Below are 14492 nucleotides of genomic sequence, written 5' to 3' on the forward strand. Positions count from 1 at the left end.
GACACCCTCCACTTGTTCTACTTCCAAGGAAAAAAAACACAGTCGCGCTCACGCGCGTGCACGCGCAGGCCAAGGGAACAAAAACATCCGAGGAGCCGCAAACATGACACAAGCCACGAGGAGGACAGTTAGTTACATACGTGTGGTCCACATATCTTTCCAAGCTTCATGAGCAACGTGACAAGTGAACGCACCATCACCACAAAATAAATCCCACACTTTAATACACTGCTACCAACGAGCCTCAATTAAAATCCACTTTTAACATACTTTTACACCCTCCCATAATCTCGAAAATACACGGAGGGACTTTATATTCCCAAAATGGCCTGAAACTCAACAACTTGACGTAAAATAACAATAATAAAAGGGCTCTACTAGCGTGCCCCAAACTTGTCGCGATCACTTTTTTAGCAACTATTTGTAGCGCTGTTGTTAAATATCTAGTCACACACACACACTTACACGCACACACATAAATACGCCACAAATGACGCAAAGGCCAATGGCGCTTATTTAGTAATACCAACACATTCATAACAAGGCAATCGTCGCGCAAGTCGAAGTGCACGTCAGCTGGACGCCGTCAAAAGTTGCGTAAAAGGTTTCCCAAACACGCACAAGGACAACAACGTGCAAACACAATACGCGAAGGAGGGGGAAAGGGGGAAAAAAGAGGCAGTTTACCCACCAAAAAGTTTCCAGCACTGCATTAGTCAACTTTCACTTGGAGCCCCGGTAAACGTCCATCCCGAGTAGAAAGCCACCATGGGAGAGACCCACGCCGCCAACTCCACGCTCTCTCTTCGATGTCTTCTTTACTTGTTTATAAAATAATTTTAAACGACTTTTCCCCCCTCCCAATAATTTAGATATTCGGGGCCTGGGAGTGAGTGTGTGTGGCTCTCCTCAGGCTGCAACCGAGTTAGGGGGCGGTAAGCATTGTGGGAGTGTGACGTCAGGCCACTTTCACAAACTTTTTTTACACTCGGGGATAGATTACTGTGTTGCTTTTTTAACACCCACCGGCAGACAGGCTCGCGTACGATCTTGTCAGTTAAAACACCTGCACATTGTCACCGTATTCTGTTACAAACAATACATTTGTAATAAATTGGCAGCGTTAAAACTCAACACAAAATTAAAATTCGTTTTAGAAATCACTTGACTTCAGACCTCAACCAATCCACTCGAACGTGTTTTGAAATATTCCAAATATTCCGATCCTTTAGCCATGATACAATCATCGCCGGCCAATGACAAGCATGCCCAGTATCTCAAGTTATTAACAAATTATCACCATGTGCGTCAGATAAAAATAACAGTTCACAATTACATAAGCATGCTTTGTAATAACGATGACCTTTACTACCCACGCTTTAAAATATATTGTACACTGTATACACATGTGAATTAATCACCGACCAAATTAAGCATAATTACGGATTTATTGGAGTACCATTTTTAAATGTATGTTTCAGAATTTAAAATAAAATAAAATATGTAATTAATAGCTGATGGGACAGCATGGAGGCTTAAATTTAGTTTAAACTAAAAACCAATTTTAACATGCAAATCTTTCACCTGCTCATTGTCTTTGCATTGTGTCTGAAATTATATAAAATATCACCTTGCCAACAGATCAATAAACAAGCAAAATAAATAGACACTCACTTTGGTTGAATTCAGAGTGCAGAAAAATCACAAAGAATGCTGGAAAATTGCTCGAATTGGTCTTTGAGTGGATTGCACTGAAATGTCTGAGATTATTCGATGAAAGCATTAACGTAAACAAGCAGACGTTGTAATAATGATCAGATTATTTCTATTACTATTTTAAAGACTTTCACATCTCAAGGCCCTTGTGTTTACATTTTAATTGATAGAAATGAGTAATGCAGGAATTAAAATCAATTAACGTGCTGAGCCCACATTTTGTCCCACTTTGCCTGCATAATTCTTGTAGTTCTTCAGTGTACGTCAGTGCATGTGTCGTGCGACTGTGTTGTCGAGGGGGGGTGAAAGAATTACTTCCAGGGCACATCAACTCGTTTCCTCGTCACCCCCTCCTCTTCGAAGCCCACCACAAGCTGATGGAGCCCGCAAGGGGAACATGTTTGTGCAGCCAGGGAGCGTGGGGGTGGGGGAATCGACCGTGATGCCTTCAGGCTCCTCCAGTTTACGCAAAATTAAATTCCATTAAAAAGATCCATTAATTAAAAGATTTTTGGAAAACAATTCCACCCACTTGCATTTTATATGTTCACGTGTATTTTTCACACATTAAGCGCAAATAACCGAATCTATACTCTGAGTTTAGAATCTCATTTGATGAGCAAACATTTCTCTCTCTTTTTTTTTTTAATTATACGGAAAACCCAGATTTCCTCTGCAGTTAGACACCTTCATATTTCTTCATCATACGAATAATAAATATATTCGTTTCATGTTTGTCAGATTCATTTCTTTTTTCTTTTCGAAAGTCATATGAAAATTTCATATTTTCGACTGTTATTGAAGGCACCGGAGGCCTCTTTCTCTAGTGGACACGCCCCCAAAGCGTGACCGCTGTACCTGGTGCTGGCAACTAAATCCTGCTTTTTCACGTAAAGAAGTGAGCGAAAACTGTGACCGTAGTCAGTATTTGGGACTTAAAATGTACAGGTATTGTTTTAATGGATTTATTCTGTATTTCTACTTATGGAGGGGTTGTTTTTTGTTGTTGGTTTTTAAAAATCGGAAGTCGTGTAAAGTGTTCAAAGTTTTCGTTCCGTTCCTATATAATATACAAGAGAAGAAAAATCAAATGAAAAGGCATCTTCAATTACCACAGTGATGGAGTAAAGACGTTTTAGAAATTTTGAGGATGGTAGTTCGATTGTTTGGATGTTTTTAAAAAATCTTATTTTTAATAAACTGATTTTGATTAAATGGAAATTAAGAACAATTTAAAGTTGAACACAGAATGGAACCTTTGTTCGATTGTGAGAACAATTCGCACTCAATTTAAAATAATATTTTTGTCAAACCAGATTATTCTTACCTTTTAAAAAATGGAATATTAAAAAAAATATATATTAAAGTGATTGTTCATACAAAATGTAAAGTGGAGGAAATAAATGTTGAAATCTTCAAATGACAAATACAATCATATTACTCATTTCTGGAATTCAATATAATGACATCACCATTTGACGTTCATCCTTAAATACATTTTTGCCAGGTTGCAGTTCTTTTTAAGGAAATAATTCAAAAAACAATAGATGAAAAGGAATACATTAAATGTATGACATTATTTTAACACAAAATATACAAAGAGGAATTTTTCTGATATGAAAGTAAACCAATAAACGTTTGAAAACAATGTTGTGAATAATTAATTTGGCTTTTGAAAAGTCAAACATATAATCTAAAACTTGCTAAGATTTTGGAATGTAAATGACATTATGCAGTTAAATCCTGGCTCTAATTTCTGCTTCTCGTCCAGTTGCACAAGGACATTTTCATTTGTCCAAGCAATCCTCCACGACTAAATTATTCTTACGCCATAAAAATGAACACCTCCTCATATATCGATCGGACTTTGGTTACAAATAATTCTGCATTATCGATTGAGAAATAACGGAAAATGTAAAATTCAAATTTCCCCCTTTGATTGACACAAAGTTTCAAATTGTTTCAAGTAGTTTCTACTTGTGTGTGTGTTTTTAAAATATCCTCCTATGGTGGAGGTAACAAAAAACTACTGTGGACAAAAATAGTTGTCAGGGAAGTAAAAGAATATTTGTTTTTAATTACAATGCTGATATCCTCAAGGTGAAGCTTCCATTCTGCTGAAACAGTCTATTTTGTTTGTGTTGCACACAAAGATCACAAACACGTAGGCATGAGAGGAGGGATGTCAGAGTACGGTGGAGTCCAAAGAGTGCTGCCCCTCCTGAGCGACAGAGAAAGAAAATATGTAGAATTTATTCGACATTATTTCATAAAGTAGCTGTGCGAAATAAAAGTACAGTTTATGGATCCAAAGAGATGCTTGCGACCATCATGAGGATAAGTGGATGGATGGATGGATGGATAATGGGAAAATTGGCTTGCTATCATTTTCGAAAAAGAAATAAGGGTTTACAGGCCTAATTATTCCTTCTATGGTCCCCAAACTCAAAGATATAAGTTTAAAAAAACAATAACAACGACAACAACAACTCAGCTTTGTTGTGCTAACTAAAAGTACTGTTTTGCCCGAAAAAATACAAATTGTGTTTTTTGTTCTCTCAGCGTCTGACCTCTACTGCCTCGTTCTTTTCAGAGCGCATGTTGCTGATCGAACAGTGTCGTTCCAATCACATAATCAAACACATTAAATGAATTTTAGCCGGCTTTTTCTGAAGAGTTCAAACTTGGCAAAAAGACTGTGCTCGATTGTTCTTTGTGTTTTTTCACTTTGTCATATTCTTGTCACATCACTTATGTGTCTTTATGTAGTCTAACGGCACTGATGTCAGCGCTGAACTGAGGAAAAGCGAGACACACCCTCCCCCAGTGCTGTTGTCACTACTCAGAGGTATTAAATGTATTTAATTCTTCATTCCATGAATATTCTTGTGTGTCATGATGACAAAGACAATTCTTCTCCTTGTCTGACAACTTCTGGCTGTACGACCGGCAACATAATGATGGCACTGAATTTCTGTTCTTCTTCGCTGCAGCCTCCACAGAAGCTCCTTCCCGCCCTCACCTCTCTACTGAGCAGGTCCTCATAAGTCGTGATGTCTTCCAAGCAAGTCTCCTGATAGGAAAGCGTGGTGAGCTCCCGAAAAATAAAGCCCTCACATCTATGTCTGCTTAAGGTGACTCTTCCTCCTGTGTCATTCCATATCACCTTTGTCCTCGTACCTCCTTTCTGCACGCGTCTAAGCGTCCTCATAAACACACACACAGGTGCACGTCGCCGCACTCAGCCCCTCCTTTGCTACAATTAGGTCACATCTGGAGTTTGTTTGCTCGCCAGCAAAATAACCCGCAATGCCCTCAAAATGAGGACGCGCATGTGCGTGTGTGTTTTTGTTTTTTTATGAGTTTTGTTTTGTAAAACAGTTGGGTGGCTTGCTTTAATGGAGACTGGGTGATGAACAGCCACTAAATGTTGGTCAAATTCTGCGGTTACATGATGAGGGATTGCATGTCACTGTTACGCGTATACTCTATGGGCAAAACTATTGGAACACATTCCATCTATTAGAAATGAAAAGTGAACTTTTGTGTTGTTCTCTGTATGCATTTTTAACAGCTTGCACTCTTCTGGAAAGTTTTTCTCCAAGATCTTGGAGCGTTTCTTTGGGAATTTTTGTCCATTCGTGTGGTCAGTGGTACAGATGTTGAACATGAGAGAAGCTTTTTACGCGGAGAAAACTAAAGGCCTTTCCGAAACTGTTCCCATTAAATTGGACACATCGATCCATCGATTTTATATAACGTTTGCTTTTTCAGTGTCACAAATAGACAGTCTTTCACATTCACACAGTTGCGAAGTTGCAATGCAGCCTACGTAGTTTTCACAGATGAACCAATACACTATCAGGGACAATGTTGGAAGCATATAATAGTCCAAAGTTGCTTGCTAAGATCAAGAATTAAGACCCAAGGACAACTGAGGGTTGCAGCCCATAATTGTAATTCATTGATTAAAATTAATTTACTGTGATTGGATGGCGACCAGCCCAGTGGGTACCCCATCTTGCTCCGAAAGTCAGCTGGTATAAACCCCAACTTATCCATGACCCAAATGAGAATAAGCGGTAGAGATTATGGATGGTTGGATAAACTAAGCCAAATAAAACTAACTTAAACAAAAATAAAACATCCAAATAGAGGACCCAAGCAAAGAAATGACATATGGCATGCAGTATATACAGTGGTTCAGTTCAAAATGTACAGTATTAATTGCACGCTGTACAAAACACAGTCAAAAGCTTGTGAATTTTTGATAGTTATTTTTTTGTATATTTTTATTCATTTAATTTTGGTTTGTTTGTGCAGCAAGGCAGAATAGTGGTGAACAGGTCTGTGTCATTGTTGAGAGGTCCTGGATTCAAATCTTGCTGCAAGTTCAGCTCCTTTAAAGTTCAACCAAACTTAACCTCTCATCCTTTCAAATAGTACAACTGGCCCGTACGCAAGCGTTACACAACAGTTAAAATCATACAGTAGCCTAATGGCTGCTGATGCGTGAGCATCTGAAGTCTATCTTCGCCCAGCACGTCTTTTCCGTCATGAGGTGGACCATGAGGTTTCATCGGGAGCTCTGCAGCATGTTGATAAGGATGGGTGGAACGTTTTTATGGGTCTAGTCCAGCTGAGTCACTAAAACGCCACCTGCTGGGTGGTAGATGACTAGACTGGATCACCATTAAAGCTAACAATAGCCTTTTCATCCTTGGGAAAACACATTGAGGGAATACCACGGACAAAAGATACATCATAGTGTCGTGTTAGCCTCTAAATCCACCTGTCTAGCTAGCTTATAACTCATTAATTTGGAACATTTTTTTTCACCCCTGAGCTCCACCTATTGTTGCCAAATGTCGCTTAACCCACTGTTGTCAAAGAGATGAAGGATCGAGGCAAACAAGAACAAAACTGGTGTGTTCTGATGTCATGCTTTCAAAAAGACTCGCTGAGCACGTTGACGTTAGCACCGATACTAGTGCTTGAACAACATGAGGGGTGTCCTGGCTGGTCTGTCATTAGGCTACTTTAGGCCAATTAAGTGGGTTGTAAATGGTTACCAATTGCTTTCAGGTTGCCGCTAACATTGTCAATATGGTTGTTTGCAGGGATAGACGATTATCAGCTGATATTCGGCACTTTTGCAGCATGTCGGTATGAGCTGCCTTTTGGAAAATTCTAACAGATGGTCAGAGATCAATTAAAAACTGGATTCTTTTGGCACTGCATCAGAGACAAAATGCTGGGAACTTCCTGCACTTTGTTTCTTTTGTTTTTCACTTAAAAGATGAAAGATTTGAAACATTAACATTTCCGTTAGAGTGAAATTTGAGGACGACACCATGGCTAACTAGTTAGCACGTCCACTTCACAAGGTCAAGAGTTCTACTTGTGCCTTTGTGGGTTTTCTATGGGTATTCCGGTTTCCTCCCACATTCCGAAAACATGCATGGCAGGTTAATGCAACATTCTAAATTGTCCCTCGGTGTGATTGTGAGCGCGAATGGTTATTTGTCTATATCTGGCCTGTGATTAGCTGGCATCCAGTTCAGGGTGTTCCGCGCCTACTGCTTAAGGACAGCCGGGATAGGCTGCAGCACGCTTGCGACCGTCGTGTGGATAAGCGGTTCGGATAATGGGTTGATGGACTAGTGAAATTTTGGAAAACATATTTAATCTTGAAAGCTGTATTTTTGGAAGTATTCATTTAACGTTCTAAGATGTGCTGTTGTTTTTCTTTGGGTTTCAAACAACTATTATTATTATTTTTGTCCAAACAATTTAAAATCACCTTTACAAGTTGCAAATCTGAAAAGCTATTTTACAAACTGTATGCTTGAATGCGTACAGTATACTGTAATCACATTTAATTGTTGAAGTTTTGATACGATTCAAAATCACTAGCAGTGACGATTTAGCACATTTTACTTTGTACACGTTGCTCATCCTGTCAAATAAGGCATCTTTTAATGGTGTAAAAATGTATTGGTTAAAAAAAAAGCCTTGTTACAGCAGAGAAATCATCTGCTAAATACTATTGTTTGTTAGTAATTCCAGTTTAAGGCATTCAACGTATAGACTACAATAGTGATTTATTTGCATGTGTTTTTTTTTGTGTCATTGATTCACCTGAAGAAAACTGCCCGCTGATGCCCCCTAAACTCCTTTCATAGAAGACTGAGAGTTATGCCTCTCTGCATTGTTATCACTGCTGTCATCTCAAACAATGAAAAACAGTGTGTGTTGCAGAGGTGGGGGAGGAGTATGCACAGGAAAGGAGGGAAACAACAGCCAGCTGCCGAGCATCACAGAGGAGGAAAAACAAGAATTATTGAATGCAAAGAAAGAAAGAGAAAGTTTGACACTGGGTCATCATGAATTGCATTCAACTGCTTTCAAGTCAACCAATCAATAAGGAATGTCAATCATTAAACCTATTTGATGGCATCACACTCAGGTCGAAATTGAGTCACTCAACATTAAAAAAAAATCTATCTATCTATCTATCTATCTATCTATCTATCTATCTATCTATCTATCTATCTATCTATCTATCTATCTATCTATCTATCTATCTATCTATCTATCTATCTACCTATTTATTAGGGAATCTCATCTATCTGTTAGGCTGCTCCCATTCAACATTCCGGCCATGTGTTGCCATGGTTATCCAGCACAGTGAGTTTGGGCATGTTGAGCACCCATACGCAGATGTGATGCAAGAGTAGCTGGGAATGAACTACCATAGTCGTATACTCAAGGCGGTGCAGTGCAAAACATATATTTGTTGTTGTTGTTGTTTATTGCATTTTGATTTCTTCTTATTTTCTAATGTGTATGGGAGCGCAGTATAGTAAAGTTTTGGGGTGGACGAGCAAAAAGTACAGTACAGGACAGCGCATTAAAAACGATGTAATCAAAGAAACAAATGGACAACAGGTTGTTGTCATTATCATTGAATGGTCACTGTCAAAAATACTTGATTTTTTTTTTTGTTTATTTTTTTTGGGTAAAGTTTGTATTATTTTGCAACACACTGACACATGTATTCCCAAAATATCAAAAAGGAAATTTTGAAAGGTTGTTTTGCTCAAACTTCTGGCCTTAACAGTAGACTAGTCAATACTTCCTGCAATTTACAGGAGCGATGTCCATCCATGCTTCCATTTCCTATAGTCCTTGTGAGCTGCAGCGTCTCTCAGCTGACTTTGGCCAAGAGGCGTGGCACACCCTGGACTGGTCGCCGGGCCATCACAGCTGCTGTATATTGAATATGAGAAAATGAATTACAGGAAAACCTTGGACTTAGTAGAATGACCACACTCTCATTTCAGTATTTAGTAAATATACTGTATTTTGACTACTACCATAAAAAAACTGAGATATGAATTTAACTAGAAATAATAGATTGAATACAGTATTATTTTAGTGAGTGAAAGTCACAAAAAGAATCCGACTGAGGTTGTTTTTTTTCTGCCTGTTTTCTCACTAACTGTACTTGTAATTGATGAATGTTTGTTTTGTTCAACCACACTTGTTTTCATGACTGAGTCTGTAGAATTGAATCAAAACATGTACTGTATACGTTTTTTTTCTCCGTTTAGAACGGAACCAACAGTATGCTTCCTGACCTGCAGATGACAGCACATACCTTAACAGTCTGAACCGTCTCCACACCACCAACCAAACAAAGAAGTAAAAGTGTACGCATTGCATTCTGGGATATGTTTTGGACTACAATGGCGGTGTGGAAGCGACAGACTCACGCTCTCACGCTGGCCGGTTTTCTTTGTTCATTCTTACAACAAACTTCTCTGGCGGCTACCCAAGAACTGCAGTGGGATGATAACGGATATGTCTTGTACTGTCCGTGCATGGGTAACAAACGTTTTTAATTTAAGGCAGCTTTTTAACTAGCACAATTACCCATCATAGTTAAAACCTATTGTAAGGACAGAACTTTTTTGGGGAATAAATCCATTTTTTTGTAACAATACATCGAGGTCGAAAGTTACAGTTTAGTTCCACGATACATTTTACATTCAATAAAACAAAATATTCCGCGAACATTGAAACGTGTTTCTGTGTTCAGGTCGCTTTGGGAACCAGGCTGACCATTTCCTGGGTTCTCTGGCTTTTGCGAAGATGTTAAACCGAACACTGGCAGTCCCTCCGTGGATTGTTTACCGGCATCACAGCTCGCCTGCCGCTAATGTAATTTCTGTTCTCTATTTGCTGTCGTGTCTGATCCACGTTATGGACAAAAGCACTTGAGTGTAAAAGACAACATGAAGAGACAAGGAAATATGAAGTTGGGAAAAATGATCTTGCCATGTCCACAATTATTATTTTTGCTTGCTTTGTTTAATAATCTTTACAATACATATACATTCATGAACAGTTGGAGGATGGGATACCTTTGAAACAAGCCACGTAGGCTCTACCTTTTACTTCTACTTTACTCGGGTCATTCCAGTTTAAAGAATGTCTAAAAATCACTTCTGTGAATAATGTCATGAGTTTTATGATCTATGATTTTTTTTCCACGACGATTCATCCAGGTCCATGTTCCATACAGTGAGTTCTTCAAACTTGAAGCCTTGTCGGCCTACCATCGTGTGGTGGCTTTGGAAGTCTTCATGAAGGAGCTTGCTGACAAACACTGGCCAGTAGGACAGAGGAAAGCATACTGCTTTGAGGCAGCGGCTCAACGGAGTGCAGATGGACGATCCTGTCCCATGAAGGTGAGGGTACAGTGGAACGGCAAGCTTGTGTGTTTAGGTGTGGATGAGGAGGGATCCCAAAATGGATAGCTTGGTCGACACATAAAGATGAATAACCCTTAACCCTTAAAAGAGGCTTAAATGTGAGTAATCGCACATGAATATAATGTGCAATCAATATGACTAAAAGAAAACATCACATACTTAATAATATCTCCACCAACAATCAAGTCAAATTACTTCCTATGAGGATATTTTGATCGCTAATTCATTAAAACCTAAATTAGCTCGTTCCCCAACCAGAAGTAAAACAGATTTTGCACTGACCTGTGAGACACAACATGGTCCCACGGGCAAATAAGAGTAAACAGTTGTAGAAGTAAAAACTTCACATAACTCTTCTGCAAAGTGACAAAGATGGAATGATCCCACTCAAGTTTTAAGTGCCTCGTTTCAAAGGTGGGGACAGAACAGGGCTATTAATGGTCCAAATTATCTTCATGTGTCCTACACATGGCTTCTGAGTGAGTCATTTGTTTTGGCATTTTGTGAAATGGAGTCCAACGCTGCCCTCTAGTGGTCCGTCCATCACCTCACATATCACTCAGCTCATCCTCGTGCTTCTTTCAATTTTACTGCCGTACGCCCGCGTGACTTATTTAATTGTGTCGATGTAAACAGGTGGAAACACAATTATCTACCTTCTGCCATCTAACGGAAGAACATTTAATTGTTGGGCTTTTTATTTCATTTTGCGGGCAGTCATAGCTACAAAAAAGAGTCATACGTAAATAATAGTTTTTGAACCATTGAAGAGAATTAGGATAATGTGCCAAGGCATAGTTGTTAGAAATAACTACTCCATTGTGTGTGGATGGTTCTGCTCTTTTCAGGATGGTAATCCATTCGGTCAGTTCTGGGACTATGTTGGCGTGGAATTTGACGAGTCGGTGTTATTTAGTGGTATTTCCTTCAGTGCATACCACCAGCAGCAGTGGATGGAGAAGTGAGTACGCCTTTTATTTGACTTTCATTAATGTTGTGAGCCGTGATGGGAATTGATGAATTGTTCAATGAGGACACTTGTCCTTTGTTTATAATTCATTTTGATTAATTGTGTCTTGAATTAAGTTAGTGGTTGACTTGGCTGCAACTAGCAAAGGTGCTGTTGATTTACTTTAGACAAGAAACTTGGTGTGGGTGACATTGTGTAAATATGCATAATTACAAATGGCTCTCTAACAGACACATTTTCAGACAGATAAAAAAAAAAAACCCACAAAGATTGATATGGTTGTTTAGGTTAAAAGTTGATGAGTGGACAGCCACTCCAGAGAGACTATTTTAACGAGCAAATTTTTCATAGTGTGCAGTACCTGTCAAACCATCTATTGATTTTTATTTTCCTCATCATCAAGCATGACAATTTGTGAAATGTTCATACCGTGCTTTAATTTTTTTCGTTAGATGCTCCTTAAGCGTTGTTCTCAATTAAATTTGTCAAGGTTCCAATATAACCCCTCCCCTCCATGGTCTGCTAGGTTCCCACCCAACCGGCACCCAGTCTTGGCCCTGCCCGGAGCTCCTGCCCAGTTCCCGGTGGTGGAGGAACACGTTAGCCTGCAGCGTTACGTAGTTTGGTCCGACAAGATGGTGGCAGAGGGACAGGAACACATCGCTGCCGTCCTGACTCGGCCCTATGTTGGCATTCACTTGAGGATTGGCAGTGACTGGGTGAGATGCCGTTTGAGGTTCGGCTCCCACGAGCATATGACTACATTGTACAATGTTCTTTTAAAATAAAAAAACAATCACTGAGGCTACGTTTATATGATGATCATCTGAACAGAAGACGCAAAAGTGGCGTCTCTTTTTCCACTTTTTATTTTACGTTTATATGAGCCTTCATCATAGAAACTATGCATGCATACGGTGACGCAAGGGTGTACGGCAGTATTTTTAAAGGTTGCTATGAACACGGATAATTTTGTATCTGAAAATGTATCACCATGTATTTTGCCTTTCCTTGTTTGTGCTCCCTAAAGCAAAACGCCTGCAAATTGCTGAAGAGCGGCGATGCGGGGCCCCATTTCATGGCCTCCCCTCAGTGTGTGGGCTACAAGCGGCAGACGGCGCTGCCCCTCACCATGACCATGTGCCTACCCGACCTGGCCGAGATCTGCAGGGCCGTAAAGCTGTGGGTGGAAAGGACTTCGGCTCGCTCGGTCTACATCGCCACCGACTCGGAGTCCCACCGCAGCGATATTGAGAAGCTCTTCAAGGGCAAGGTGATGAAACTGTTGGGCAAAAGTCACTTCCACTTCTTCATTGCAACTGGCTTATGTCTGTCGCACCGCTTTCTGGAATGATTGTAAAATTTGTACATAGTAGCTGATCATGTACAACATGGTTCCACAACTGAATCCAGCCTTAAAGGAGGCACGCTATGCATCATTTTCCACAATTTCAAACTGTTGAATTCCTCTTGAGGGATTAAATAAAAATGTTGTCATCTCTGTGCAGGTCAAAGTGGTGAGTTTGCGGCCTGACTCTCCCCAAGTGGACCTGTACATTTTAGGCCAAGCGGACCACTTTATTGGGAACTGCGTCTCATCATTTACTGCCTTTGTGAAGAGAGAAAGGGACGTGCACAAACGTCCCTCCTCCTTTTTTGGCATGGACCAATCTGGGCATGGTGAACCAGTCTGCACCAGTACTCAATCTGCATCAGAAATGCTACGGCAACACCACTTGGACGAACAATATTGCGGCAATCCAGAACTGCCTCTGTCCTCGAGCTGCAGCAAAGACGTGAACTAAATACAGCCGTATTAAAAAAAAAAAAAAACTGACGGAGATATAAAAGGGAAAACTACTCTAAATAGACACAACGCAGGGGAAAATTGCTGCGTGGTAACTACAAACGGTCACAACAGAAGTAAACCCAAAGATAAAAATGACGCAAATGGTGCGTCTGTTTTTGAAGTGTGCTGGGTTGAGAATTCAATAACAGCTCAACAATAGCTTGACACTTTAAACTAGTGATTCCCAACCGCTGCCCCGCGGTGATAGAGCATCACACTTTTTTTTAAGTATCCACTTTTACTTAATTGGTCTGAAAATTATTCACACATTCCAAGTAATGCGTCTGTGTACCGCTAGCTGTGTATCATTAGCATTTCGCGACAGGCAGAGCAATTTCATGCGCATCCTCTAGATGGCAGAGAATATCATTAACCTGGAGATCCACCTGTTGCCATTTATTCAACAGATTAGTTTGAAGCAGGGGCATCCAAACTTTTTGCTTCAGAGGCCGCATAGGGAAAAATCGAAAGTGGTAGGAGTCATTTTGATATTGTCGTACAATATTAAACCATTAATCCAATTAATGAAACGATTGTGTATTATAGTTAGCTTGTTGTTGTTGTTGTTTGTTTTTGTTTAGTTATTTTTAATAACCGTTAAAGGTGTCAAGGCCTACAGCCCTGAGCAACTGTTTACGTTCAGAACCAAAGCAAGAAAAATCGGTAATAAAATGAAAATTTTTAAATGAGTGTTTTCTTGAGGACCTTAGTTATTAGTTACGGTAGTCATTAATCTGATACGTTCACAAATCATAACCCTAGACACAGACAGCAGTAAGTGGAGGAGAGCATTACTGTATTGGACTTATGTCCTGAAGATCACGTTTCGTAATGTGTTATAGAAAGGGACATGTTTTACAATAATAGTCTTTTTTTTTAAACCCCATTTAAAATGTTGCTAAACAAGTTTGGATATTTGAAAAGCCCCACAAAAAAGTATATCTTATTTTCTTTTTCCACATGCGATGCTTCATTGCACAAGCGGACAATGAGACCAGTCAAATCTGACTTGAAAATTAATACTGTAATTATAATAATGCAAAGTTTGATTGACGCTGTCCCAGAGGTGTTAACTGACCAATACGGCGCAATATTGTAGTTTGAAATACATCATACTGAGAGCTCTTGCTCAGTACAGTAGCTCATATAGCTAAATTGATGGCAAAACACCCCCTGA

The 14492-nt window shown here is 39.6% G+C and overlaps 2 protein-coding genes across 3 annotated transcripts in view; one reads left to right on the top strand and one right to left on the bottom strand.

The window, feature by feature from the left end:
- The window catches only part of plagl2 (pleiomorphic adenoma gene-like 2), a 42649-nt gene extending 41196 nt beyond the window's left edge, over nucleotides 1-1453 (bottom strand). The window contains exon 1 of the mRNA XM_019866746.1: nucleotides 692-1453. The gene's annotated coding sequence lies outside the window, so the exon portion shown is untranslated. The remainder of the gene's footprint in view (nucleotides 1-691) is intronic.
- A 1086-nt stretch (nucleotides 1454-2539) lies between these two features.
- On the top strand, nucleotides 2540-13539 carry pofut1 (protein O-fucosyltransferase 1). Of its 2 annotated transcripts, XM_019866925.1 has the most exons (10): nucleotides 2540-2664; nucleotides 4486-4564; nucleotides 4710-4805; nucleotides 9366-9431; nucleotides 9821-9942; nucleotides 10290-10472; nucleotides 11345-11457; nucleotides 11993-12185; nucleotides 12497-12739; nucleotides 12975-13539. In XM_019866925.1, the coding sequence occupies exons 5-10, from the start codon at nucleotides 9874-9876 to the stop codon at nucleotides 13269-13271; spliced, it is 1098 nt and encodes a 365-aa protein (XP_019722484.1). In that variant the 5' UTR covers nucleotides 2540-2664; nucleotides 4486-4564; nucleotides 4710-4805; nucleotides 9366-9431; nucleotides 9821-9873; the 3' UTR covers nucleotides 13272-13539. The 2 variants fall into 2 exon arrangements, with proteins under 2 accessions (XP_019722484.1, XP_019722475.1); XM_019866916.1 differs by lacking the exons at nucleotides 2540-2664; nucleotides 4486-4564; nucleotides 4710-4805; nucleotides 9366-9431 and adding an exon at nucleotides 9438-9606.
- Nucleotides 13540-14492: the final 953 nt, after the last annotated feature.

The sequence above is a fragment of the Hippocampus comes genome, unplaced genomic scaffold, assembly GCF_001891065.2.
Source record: "Hippocampus comes isolate QL1 unplaced genomic scaffold, H_comes_QL1_v1.1 scaffold139, whole genome shotgun sequence".
NCBI lineage: Eukaryota > Metazoa > Chordata > Actinopteri > Syngnathiformes > Syngnathidae > Hippocampus > Hippocampus comes.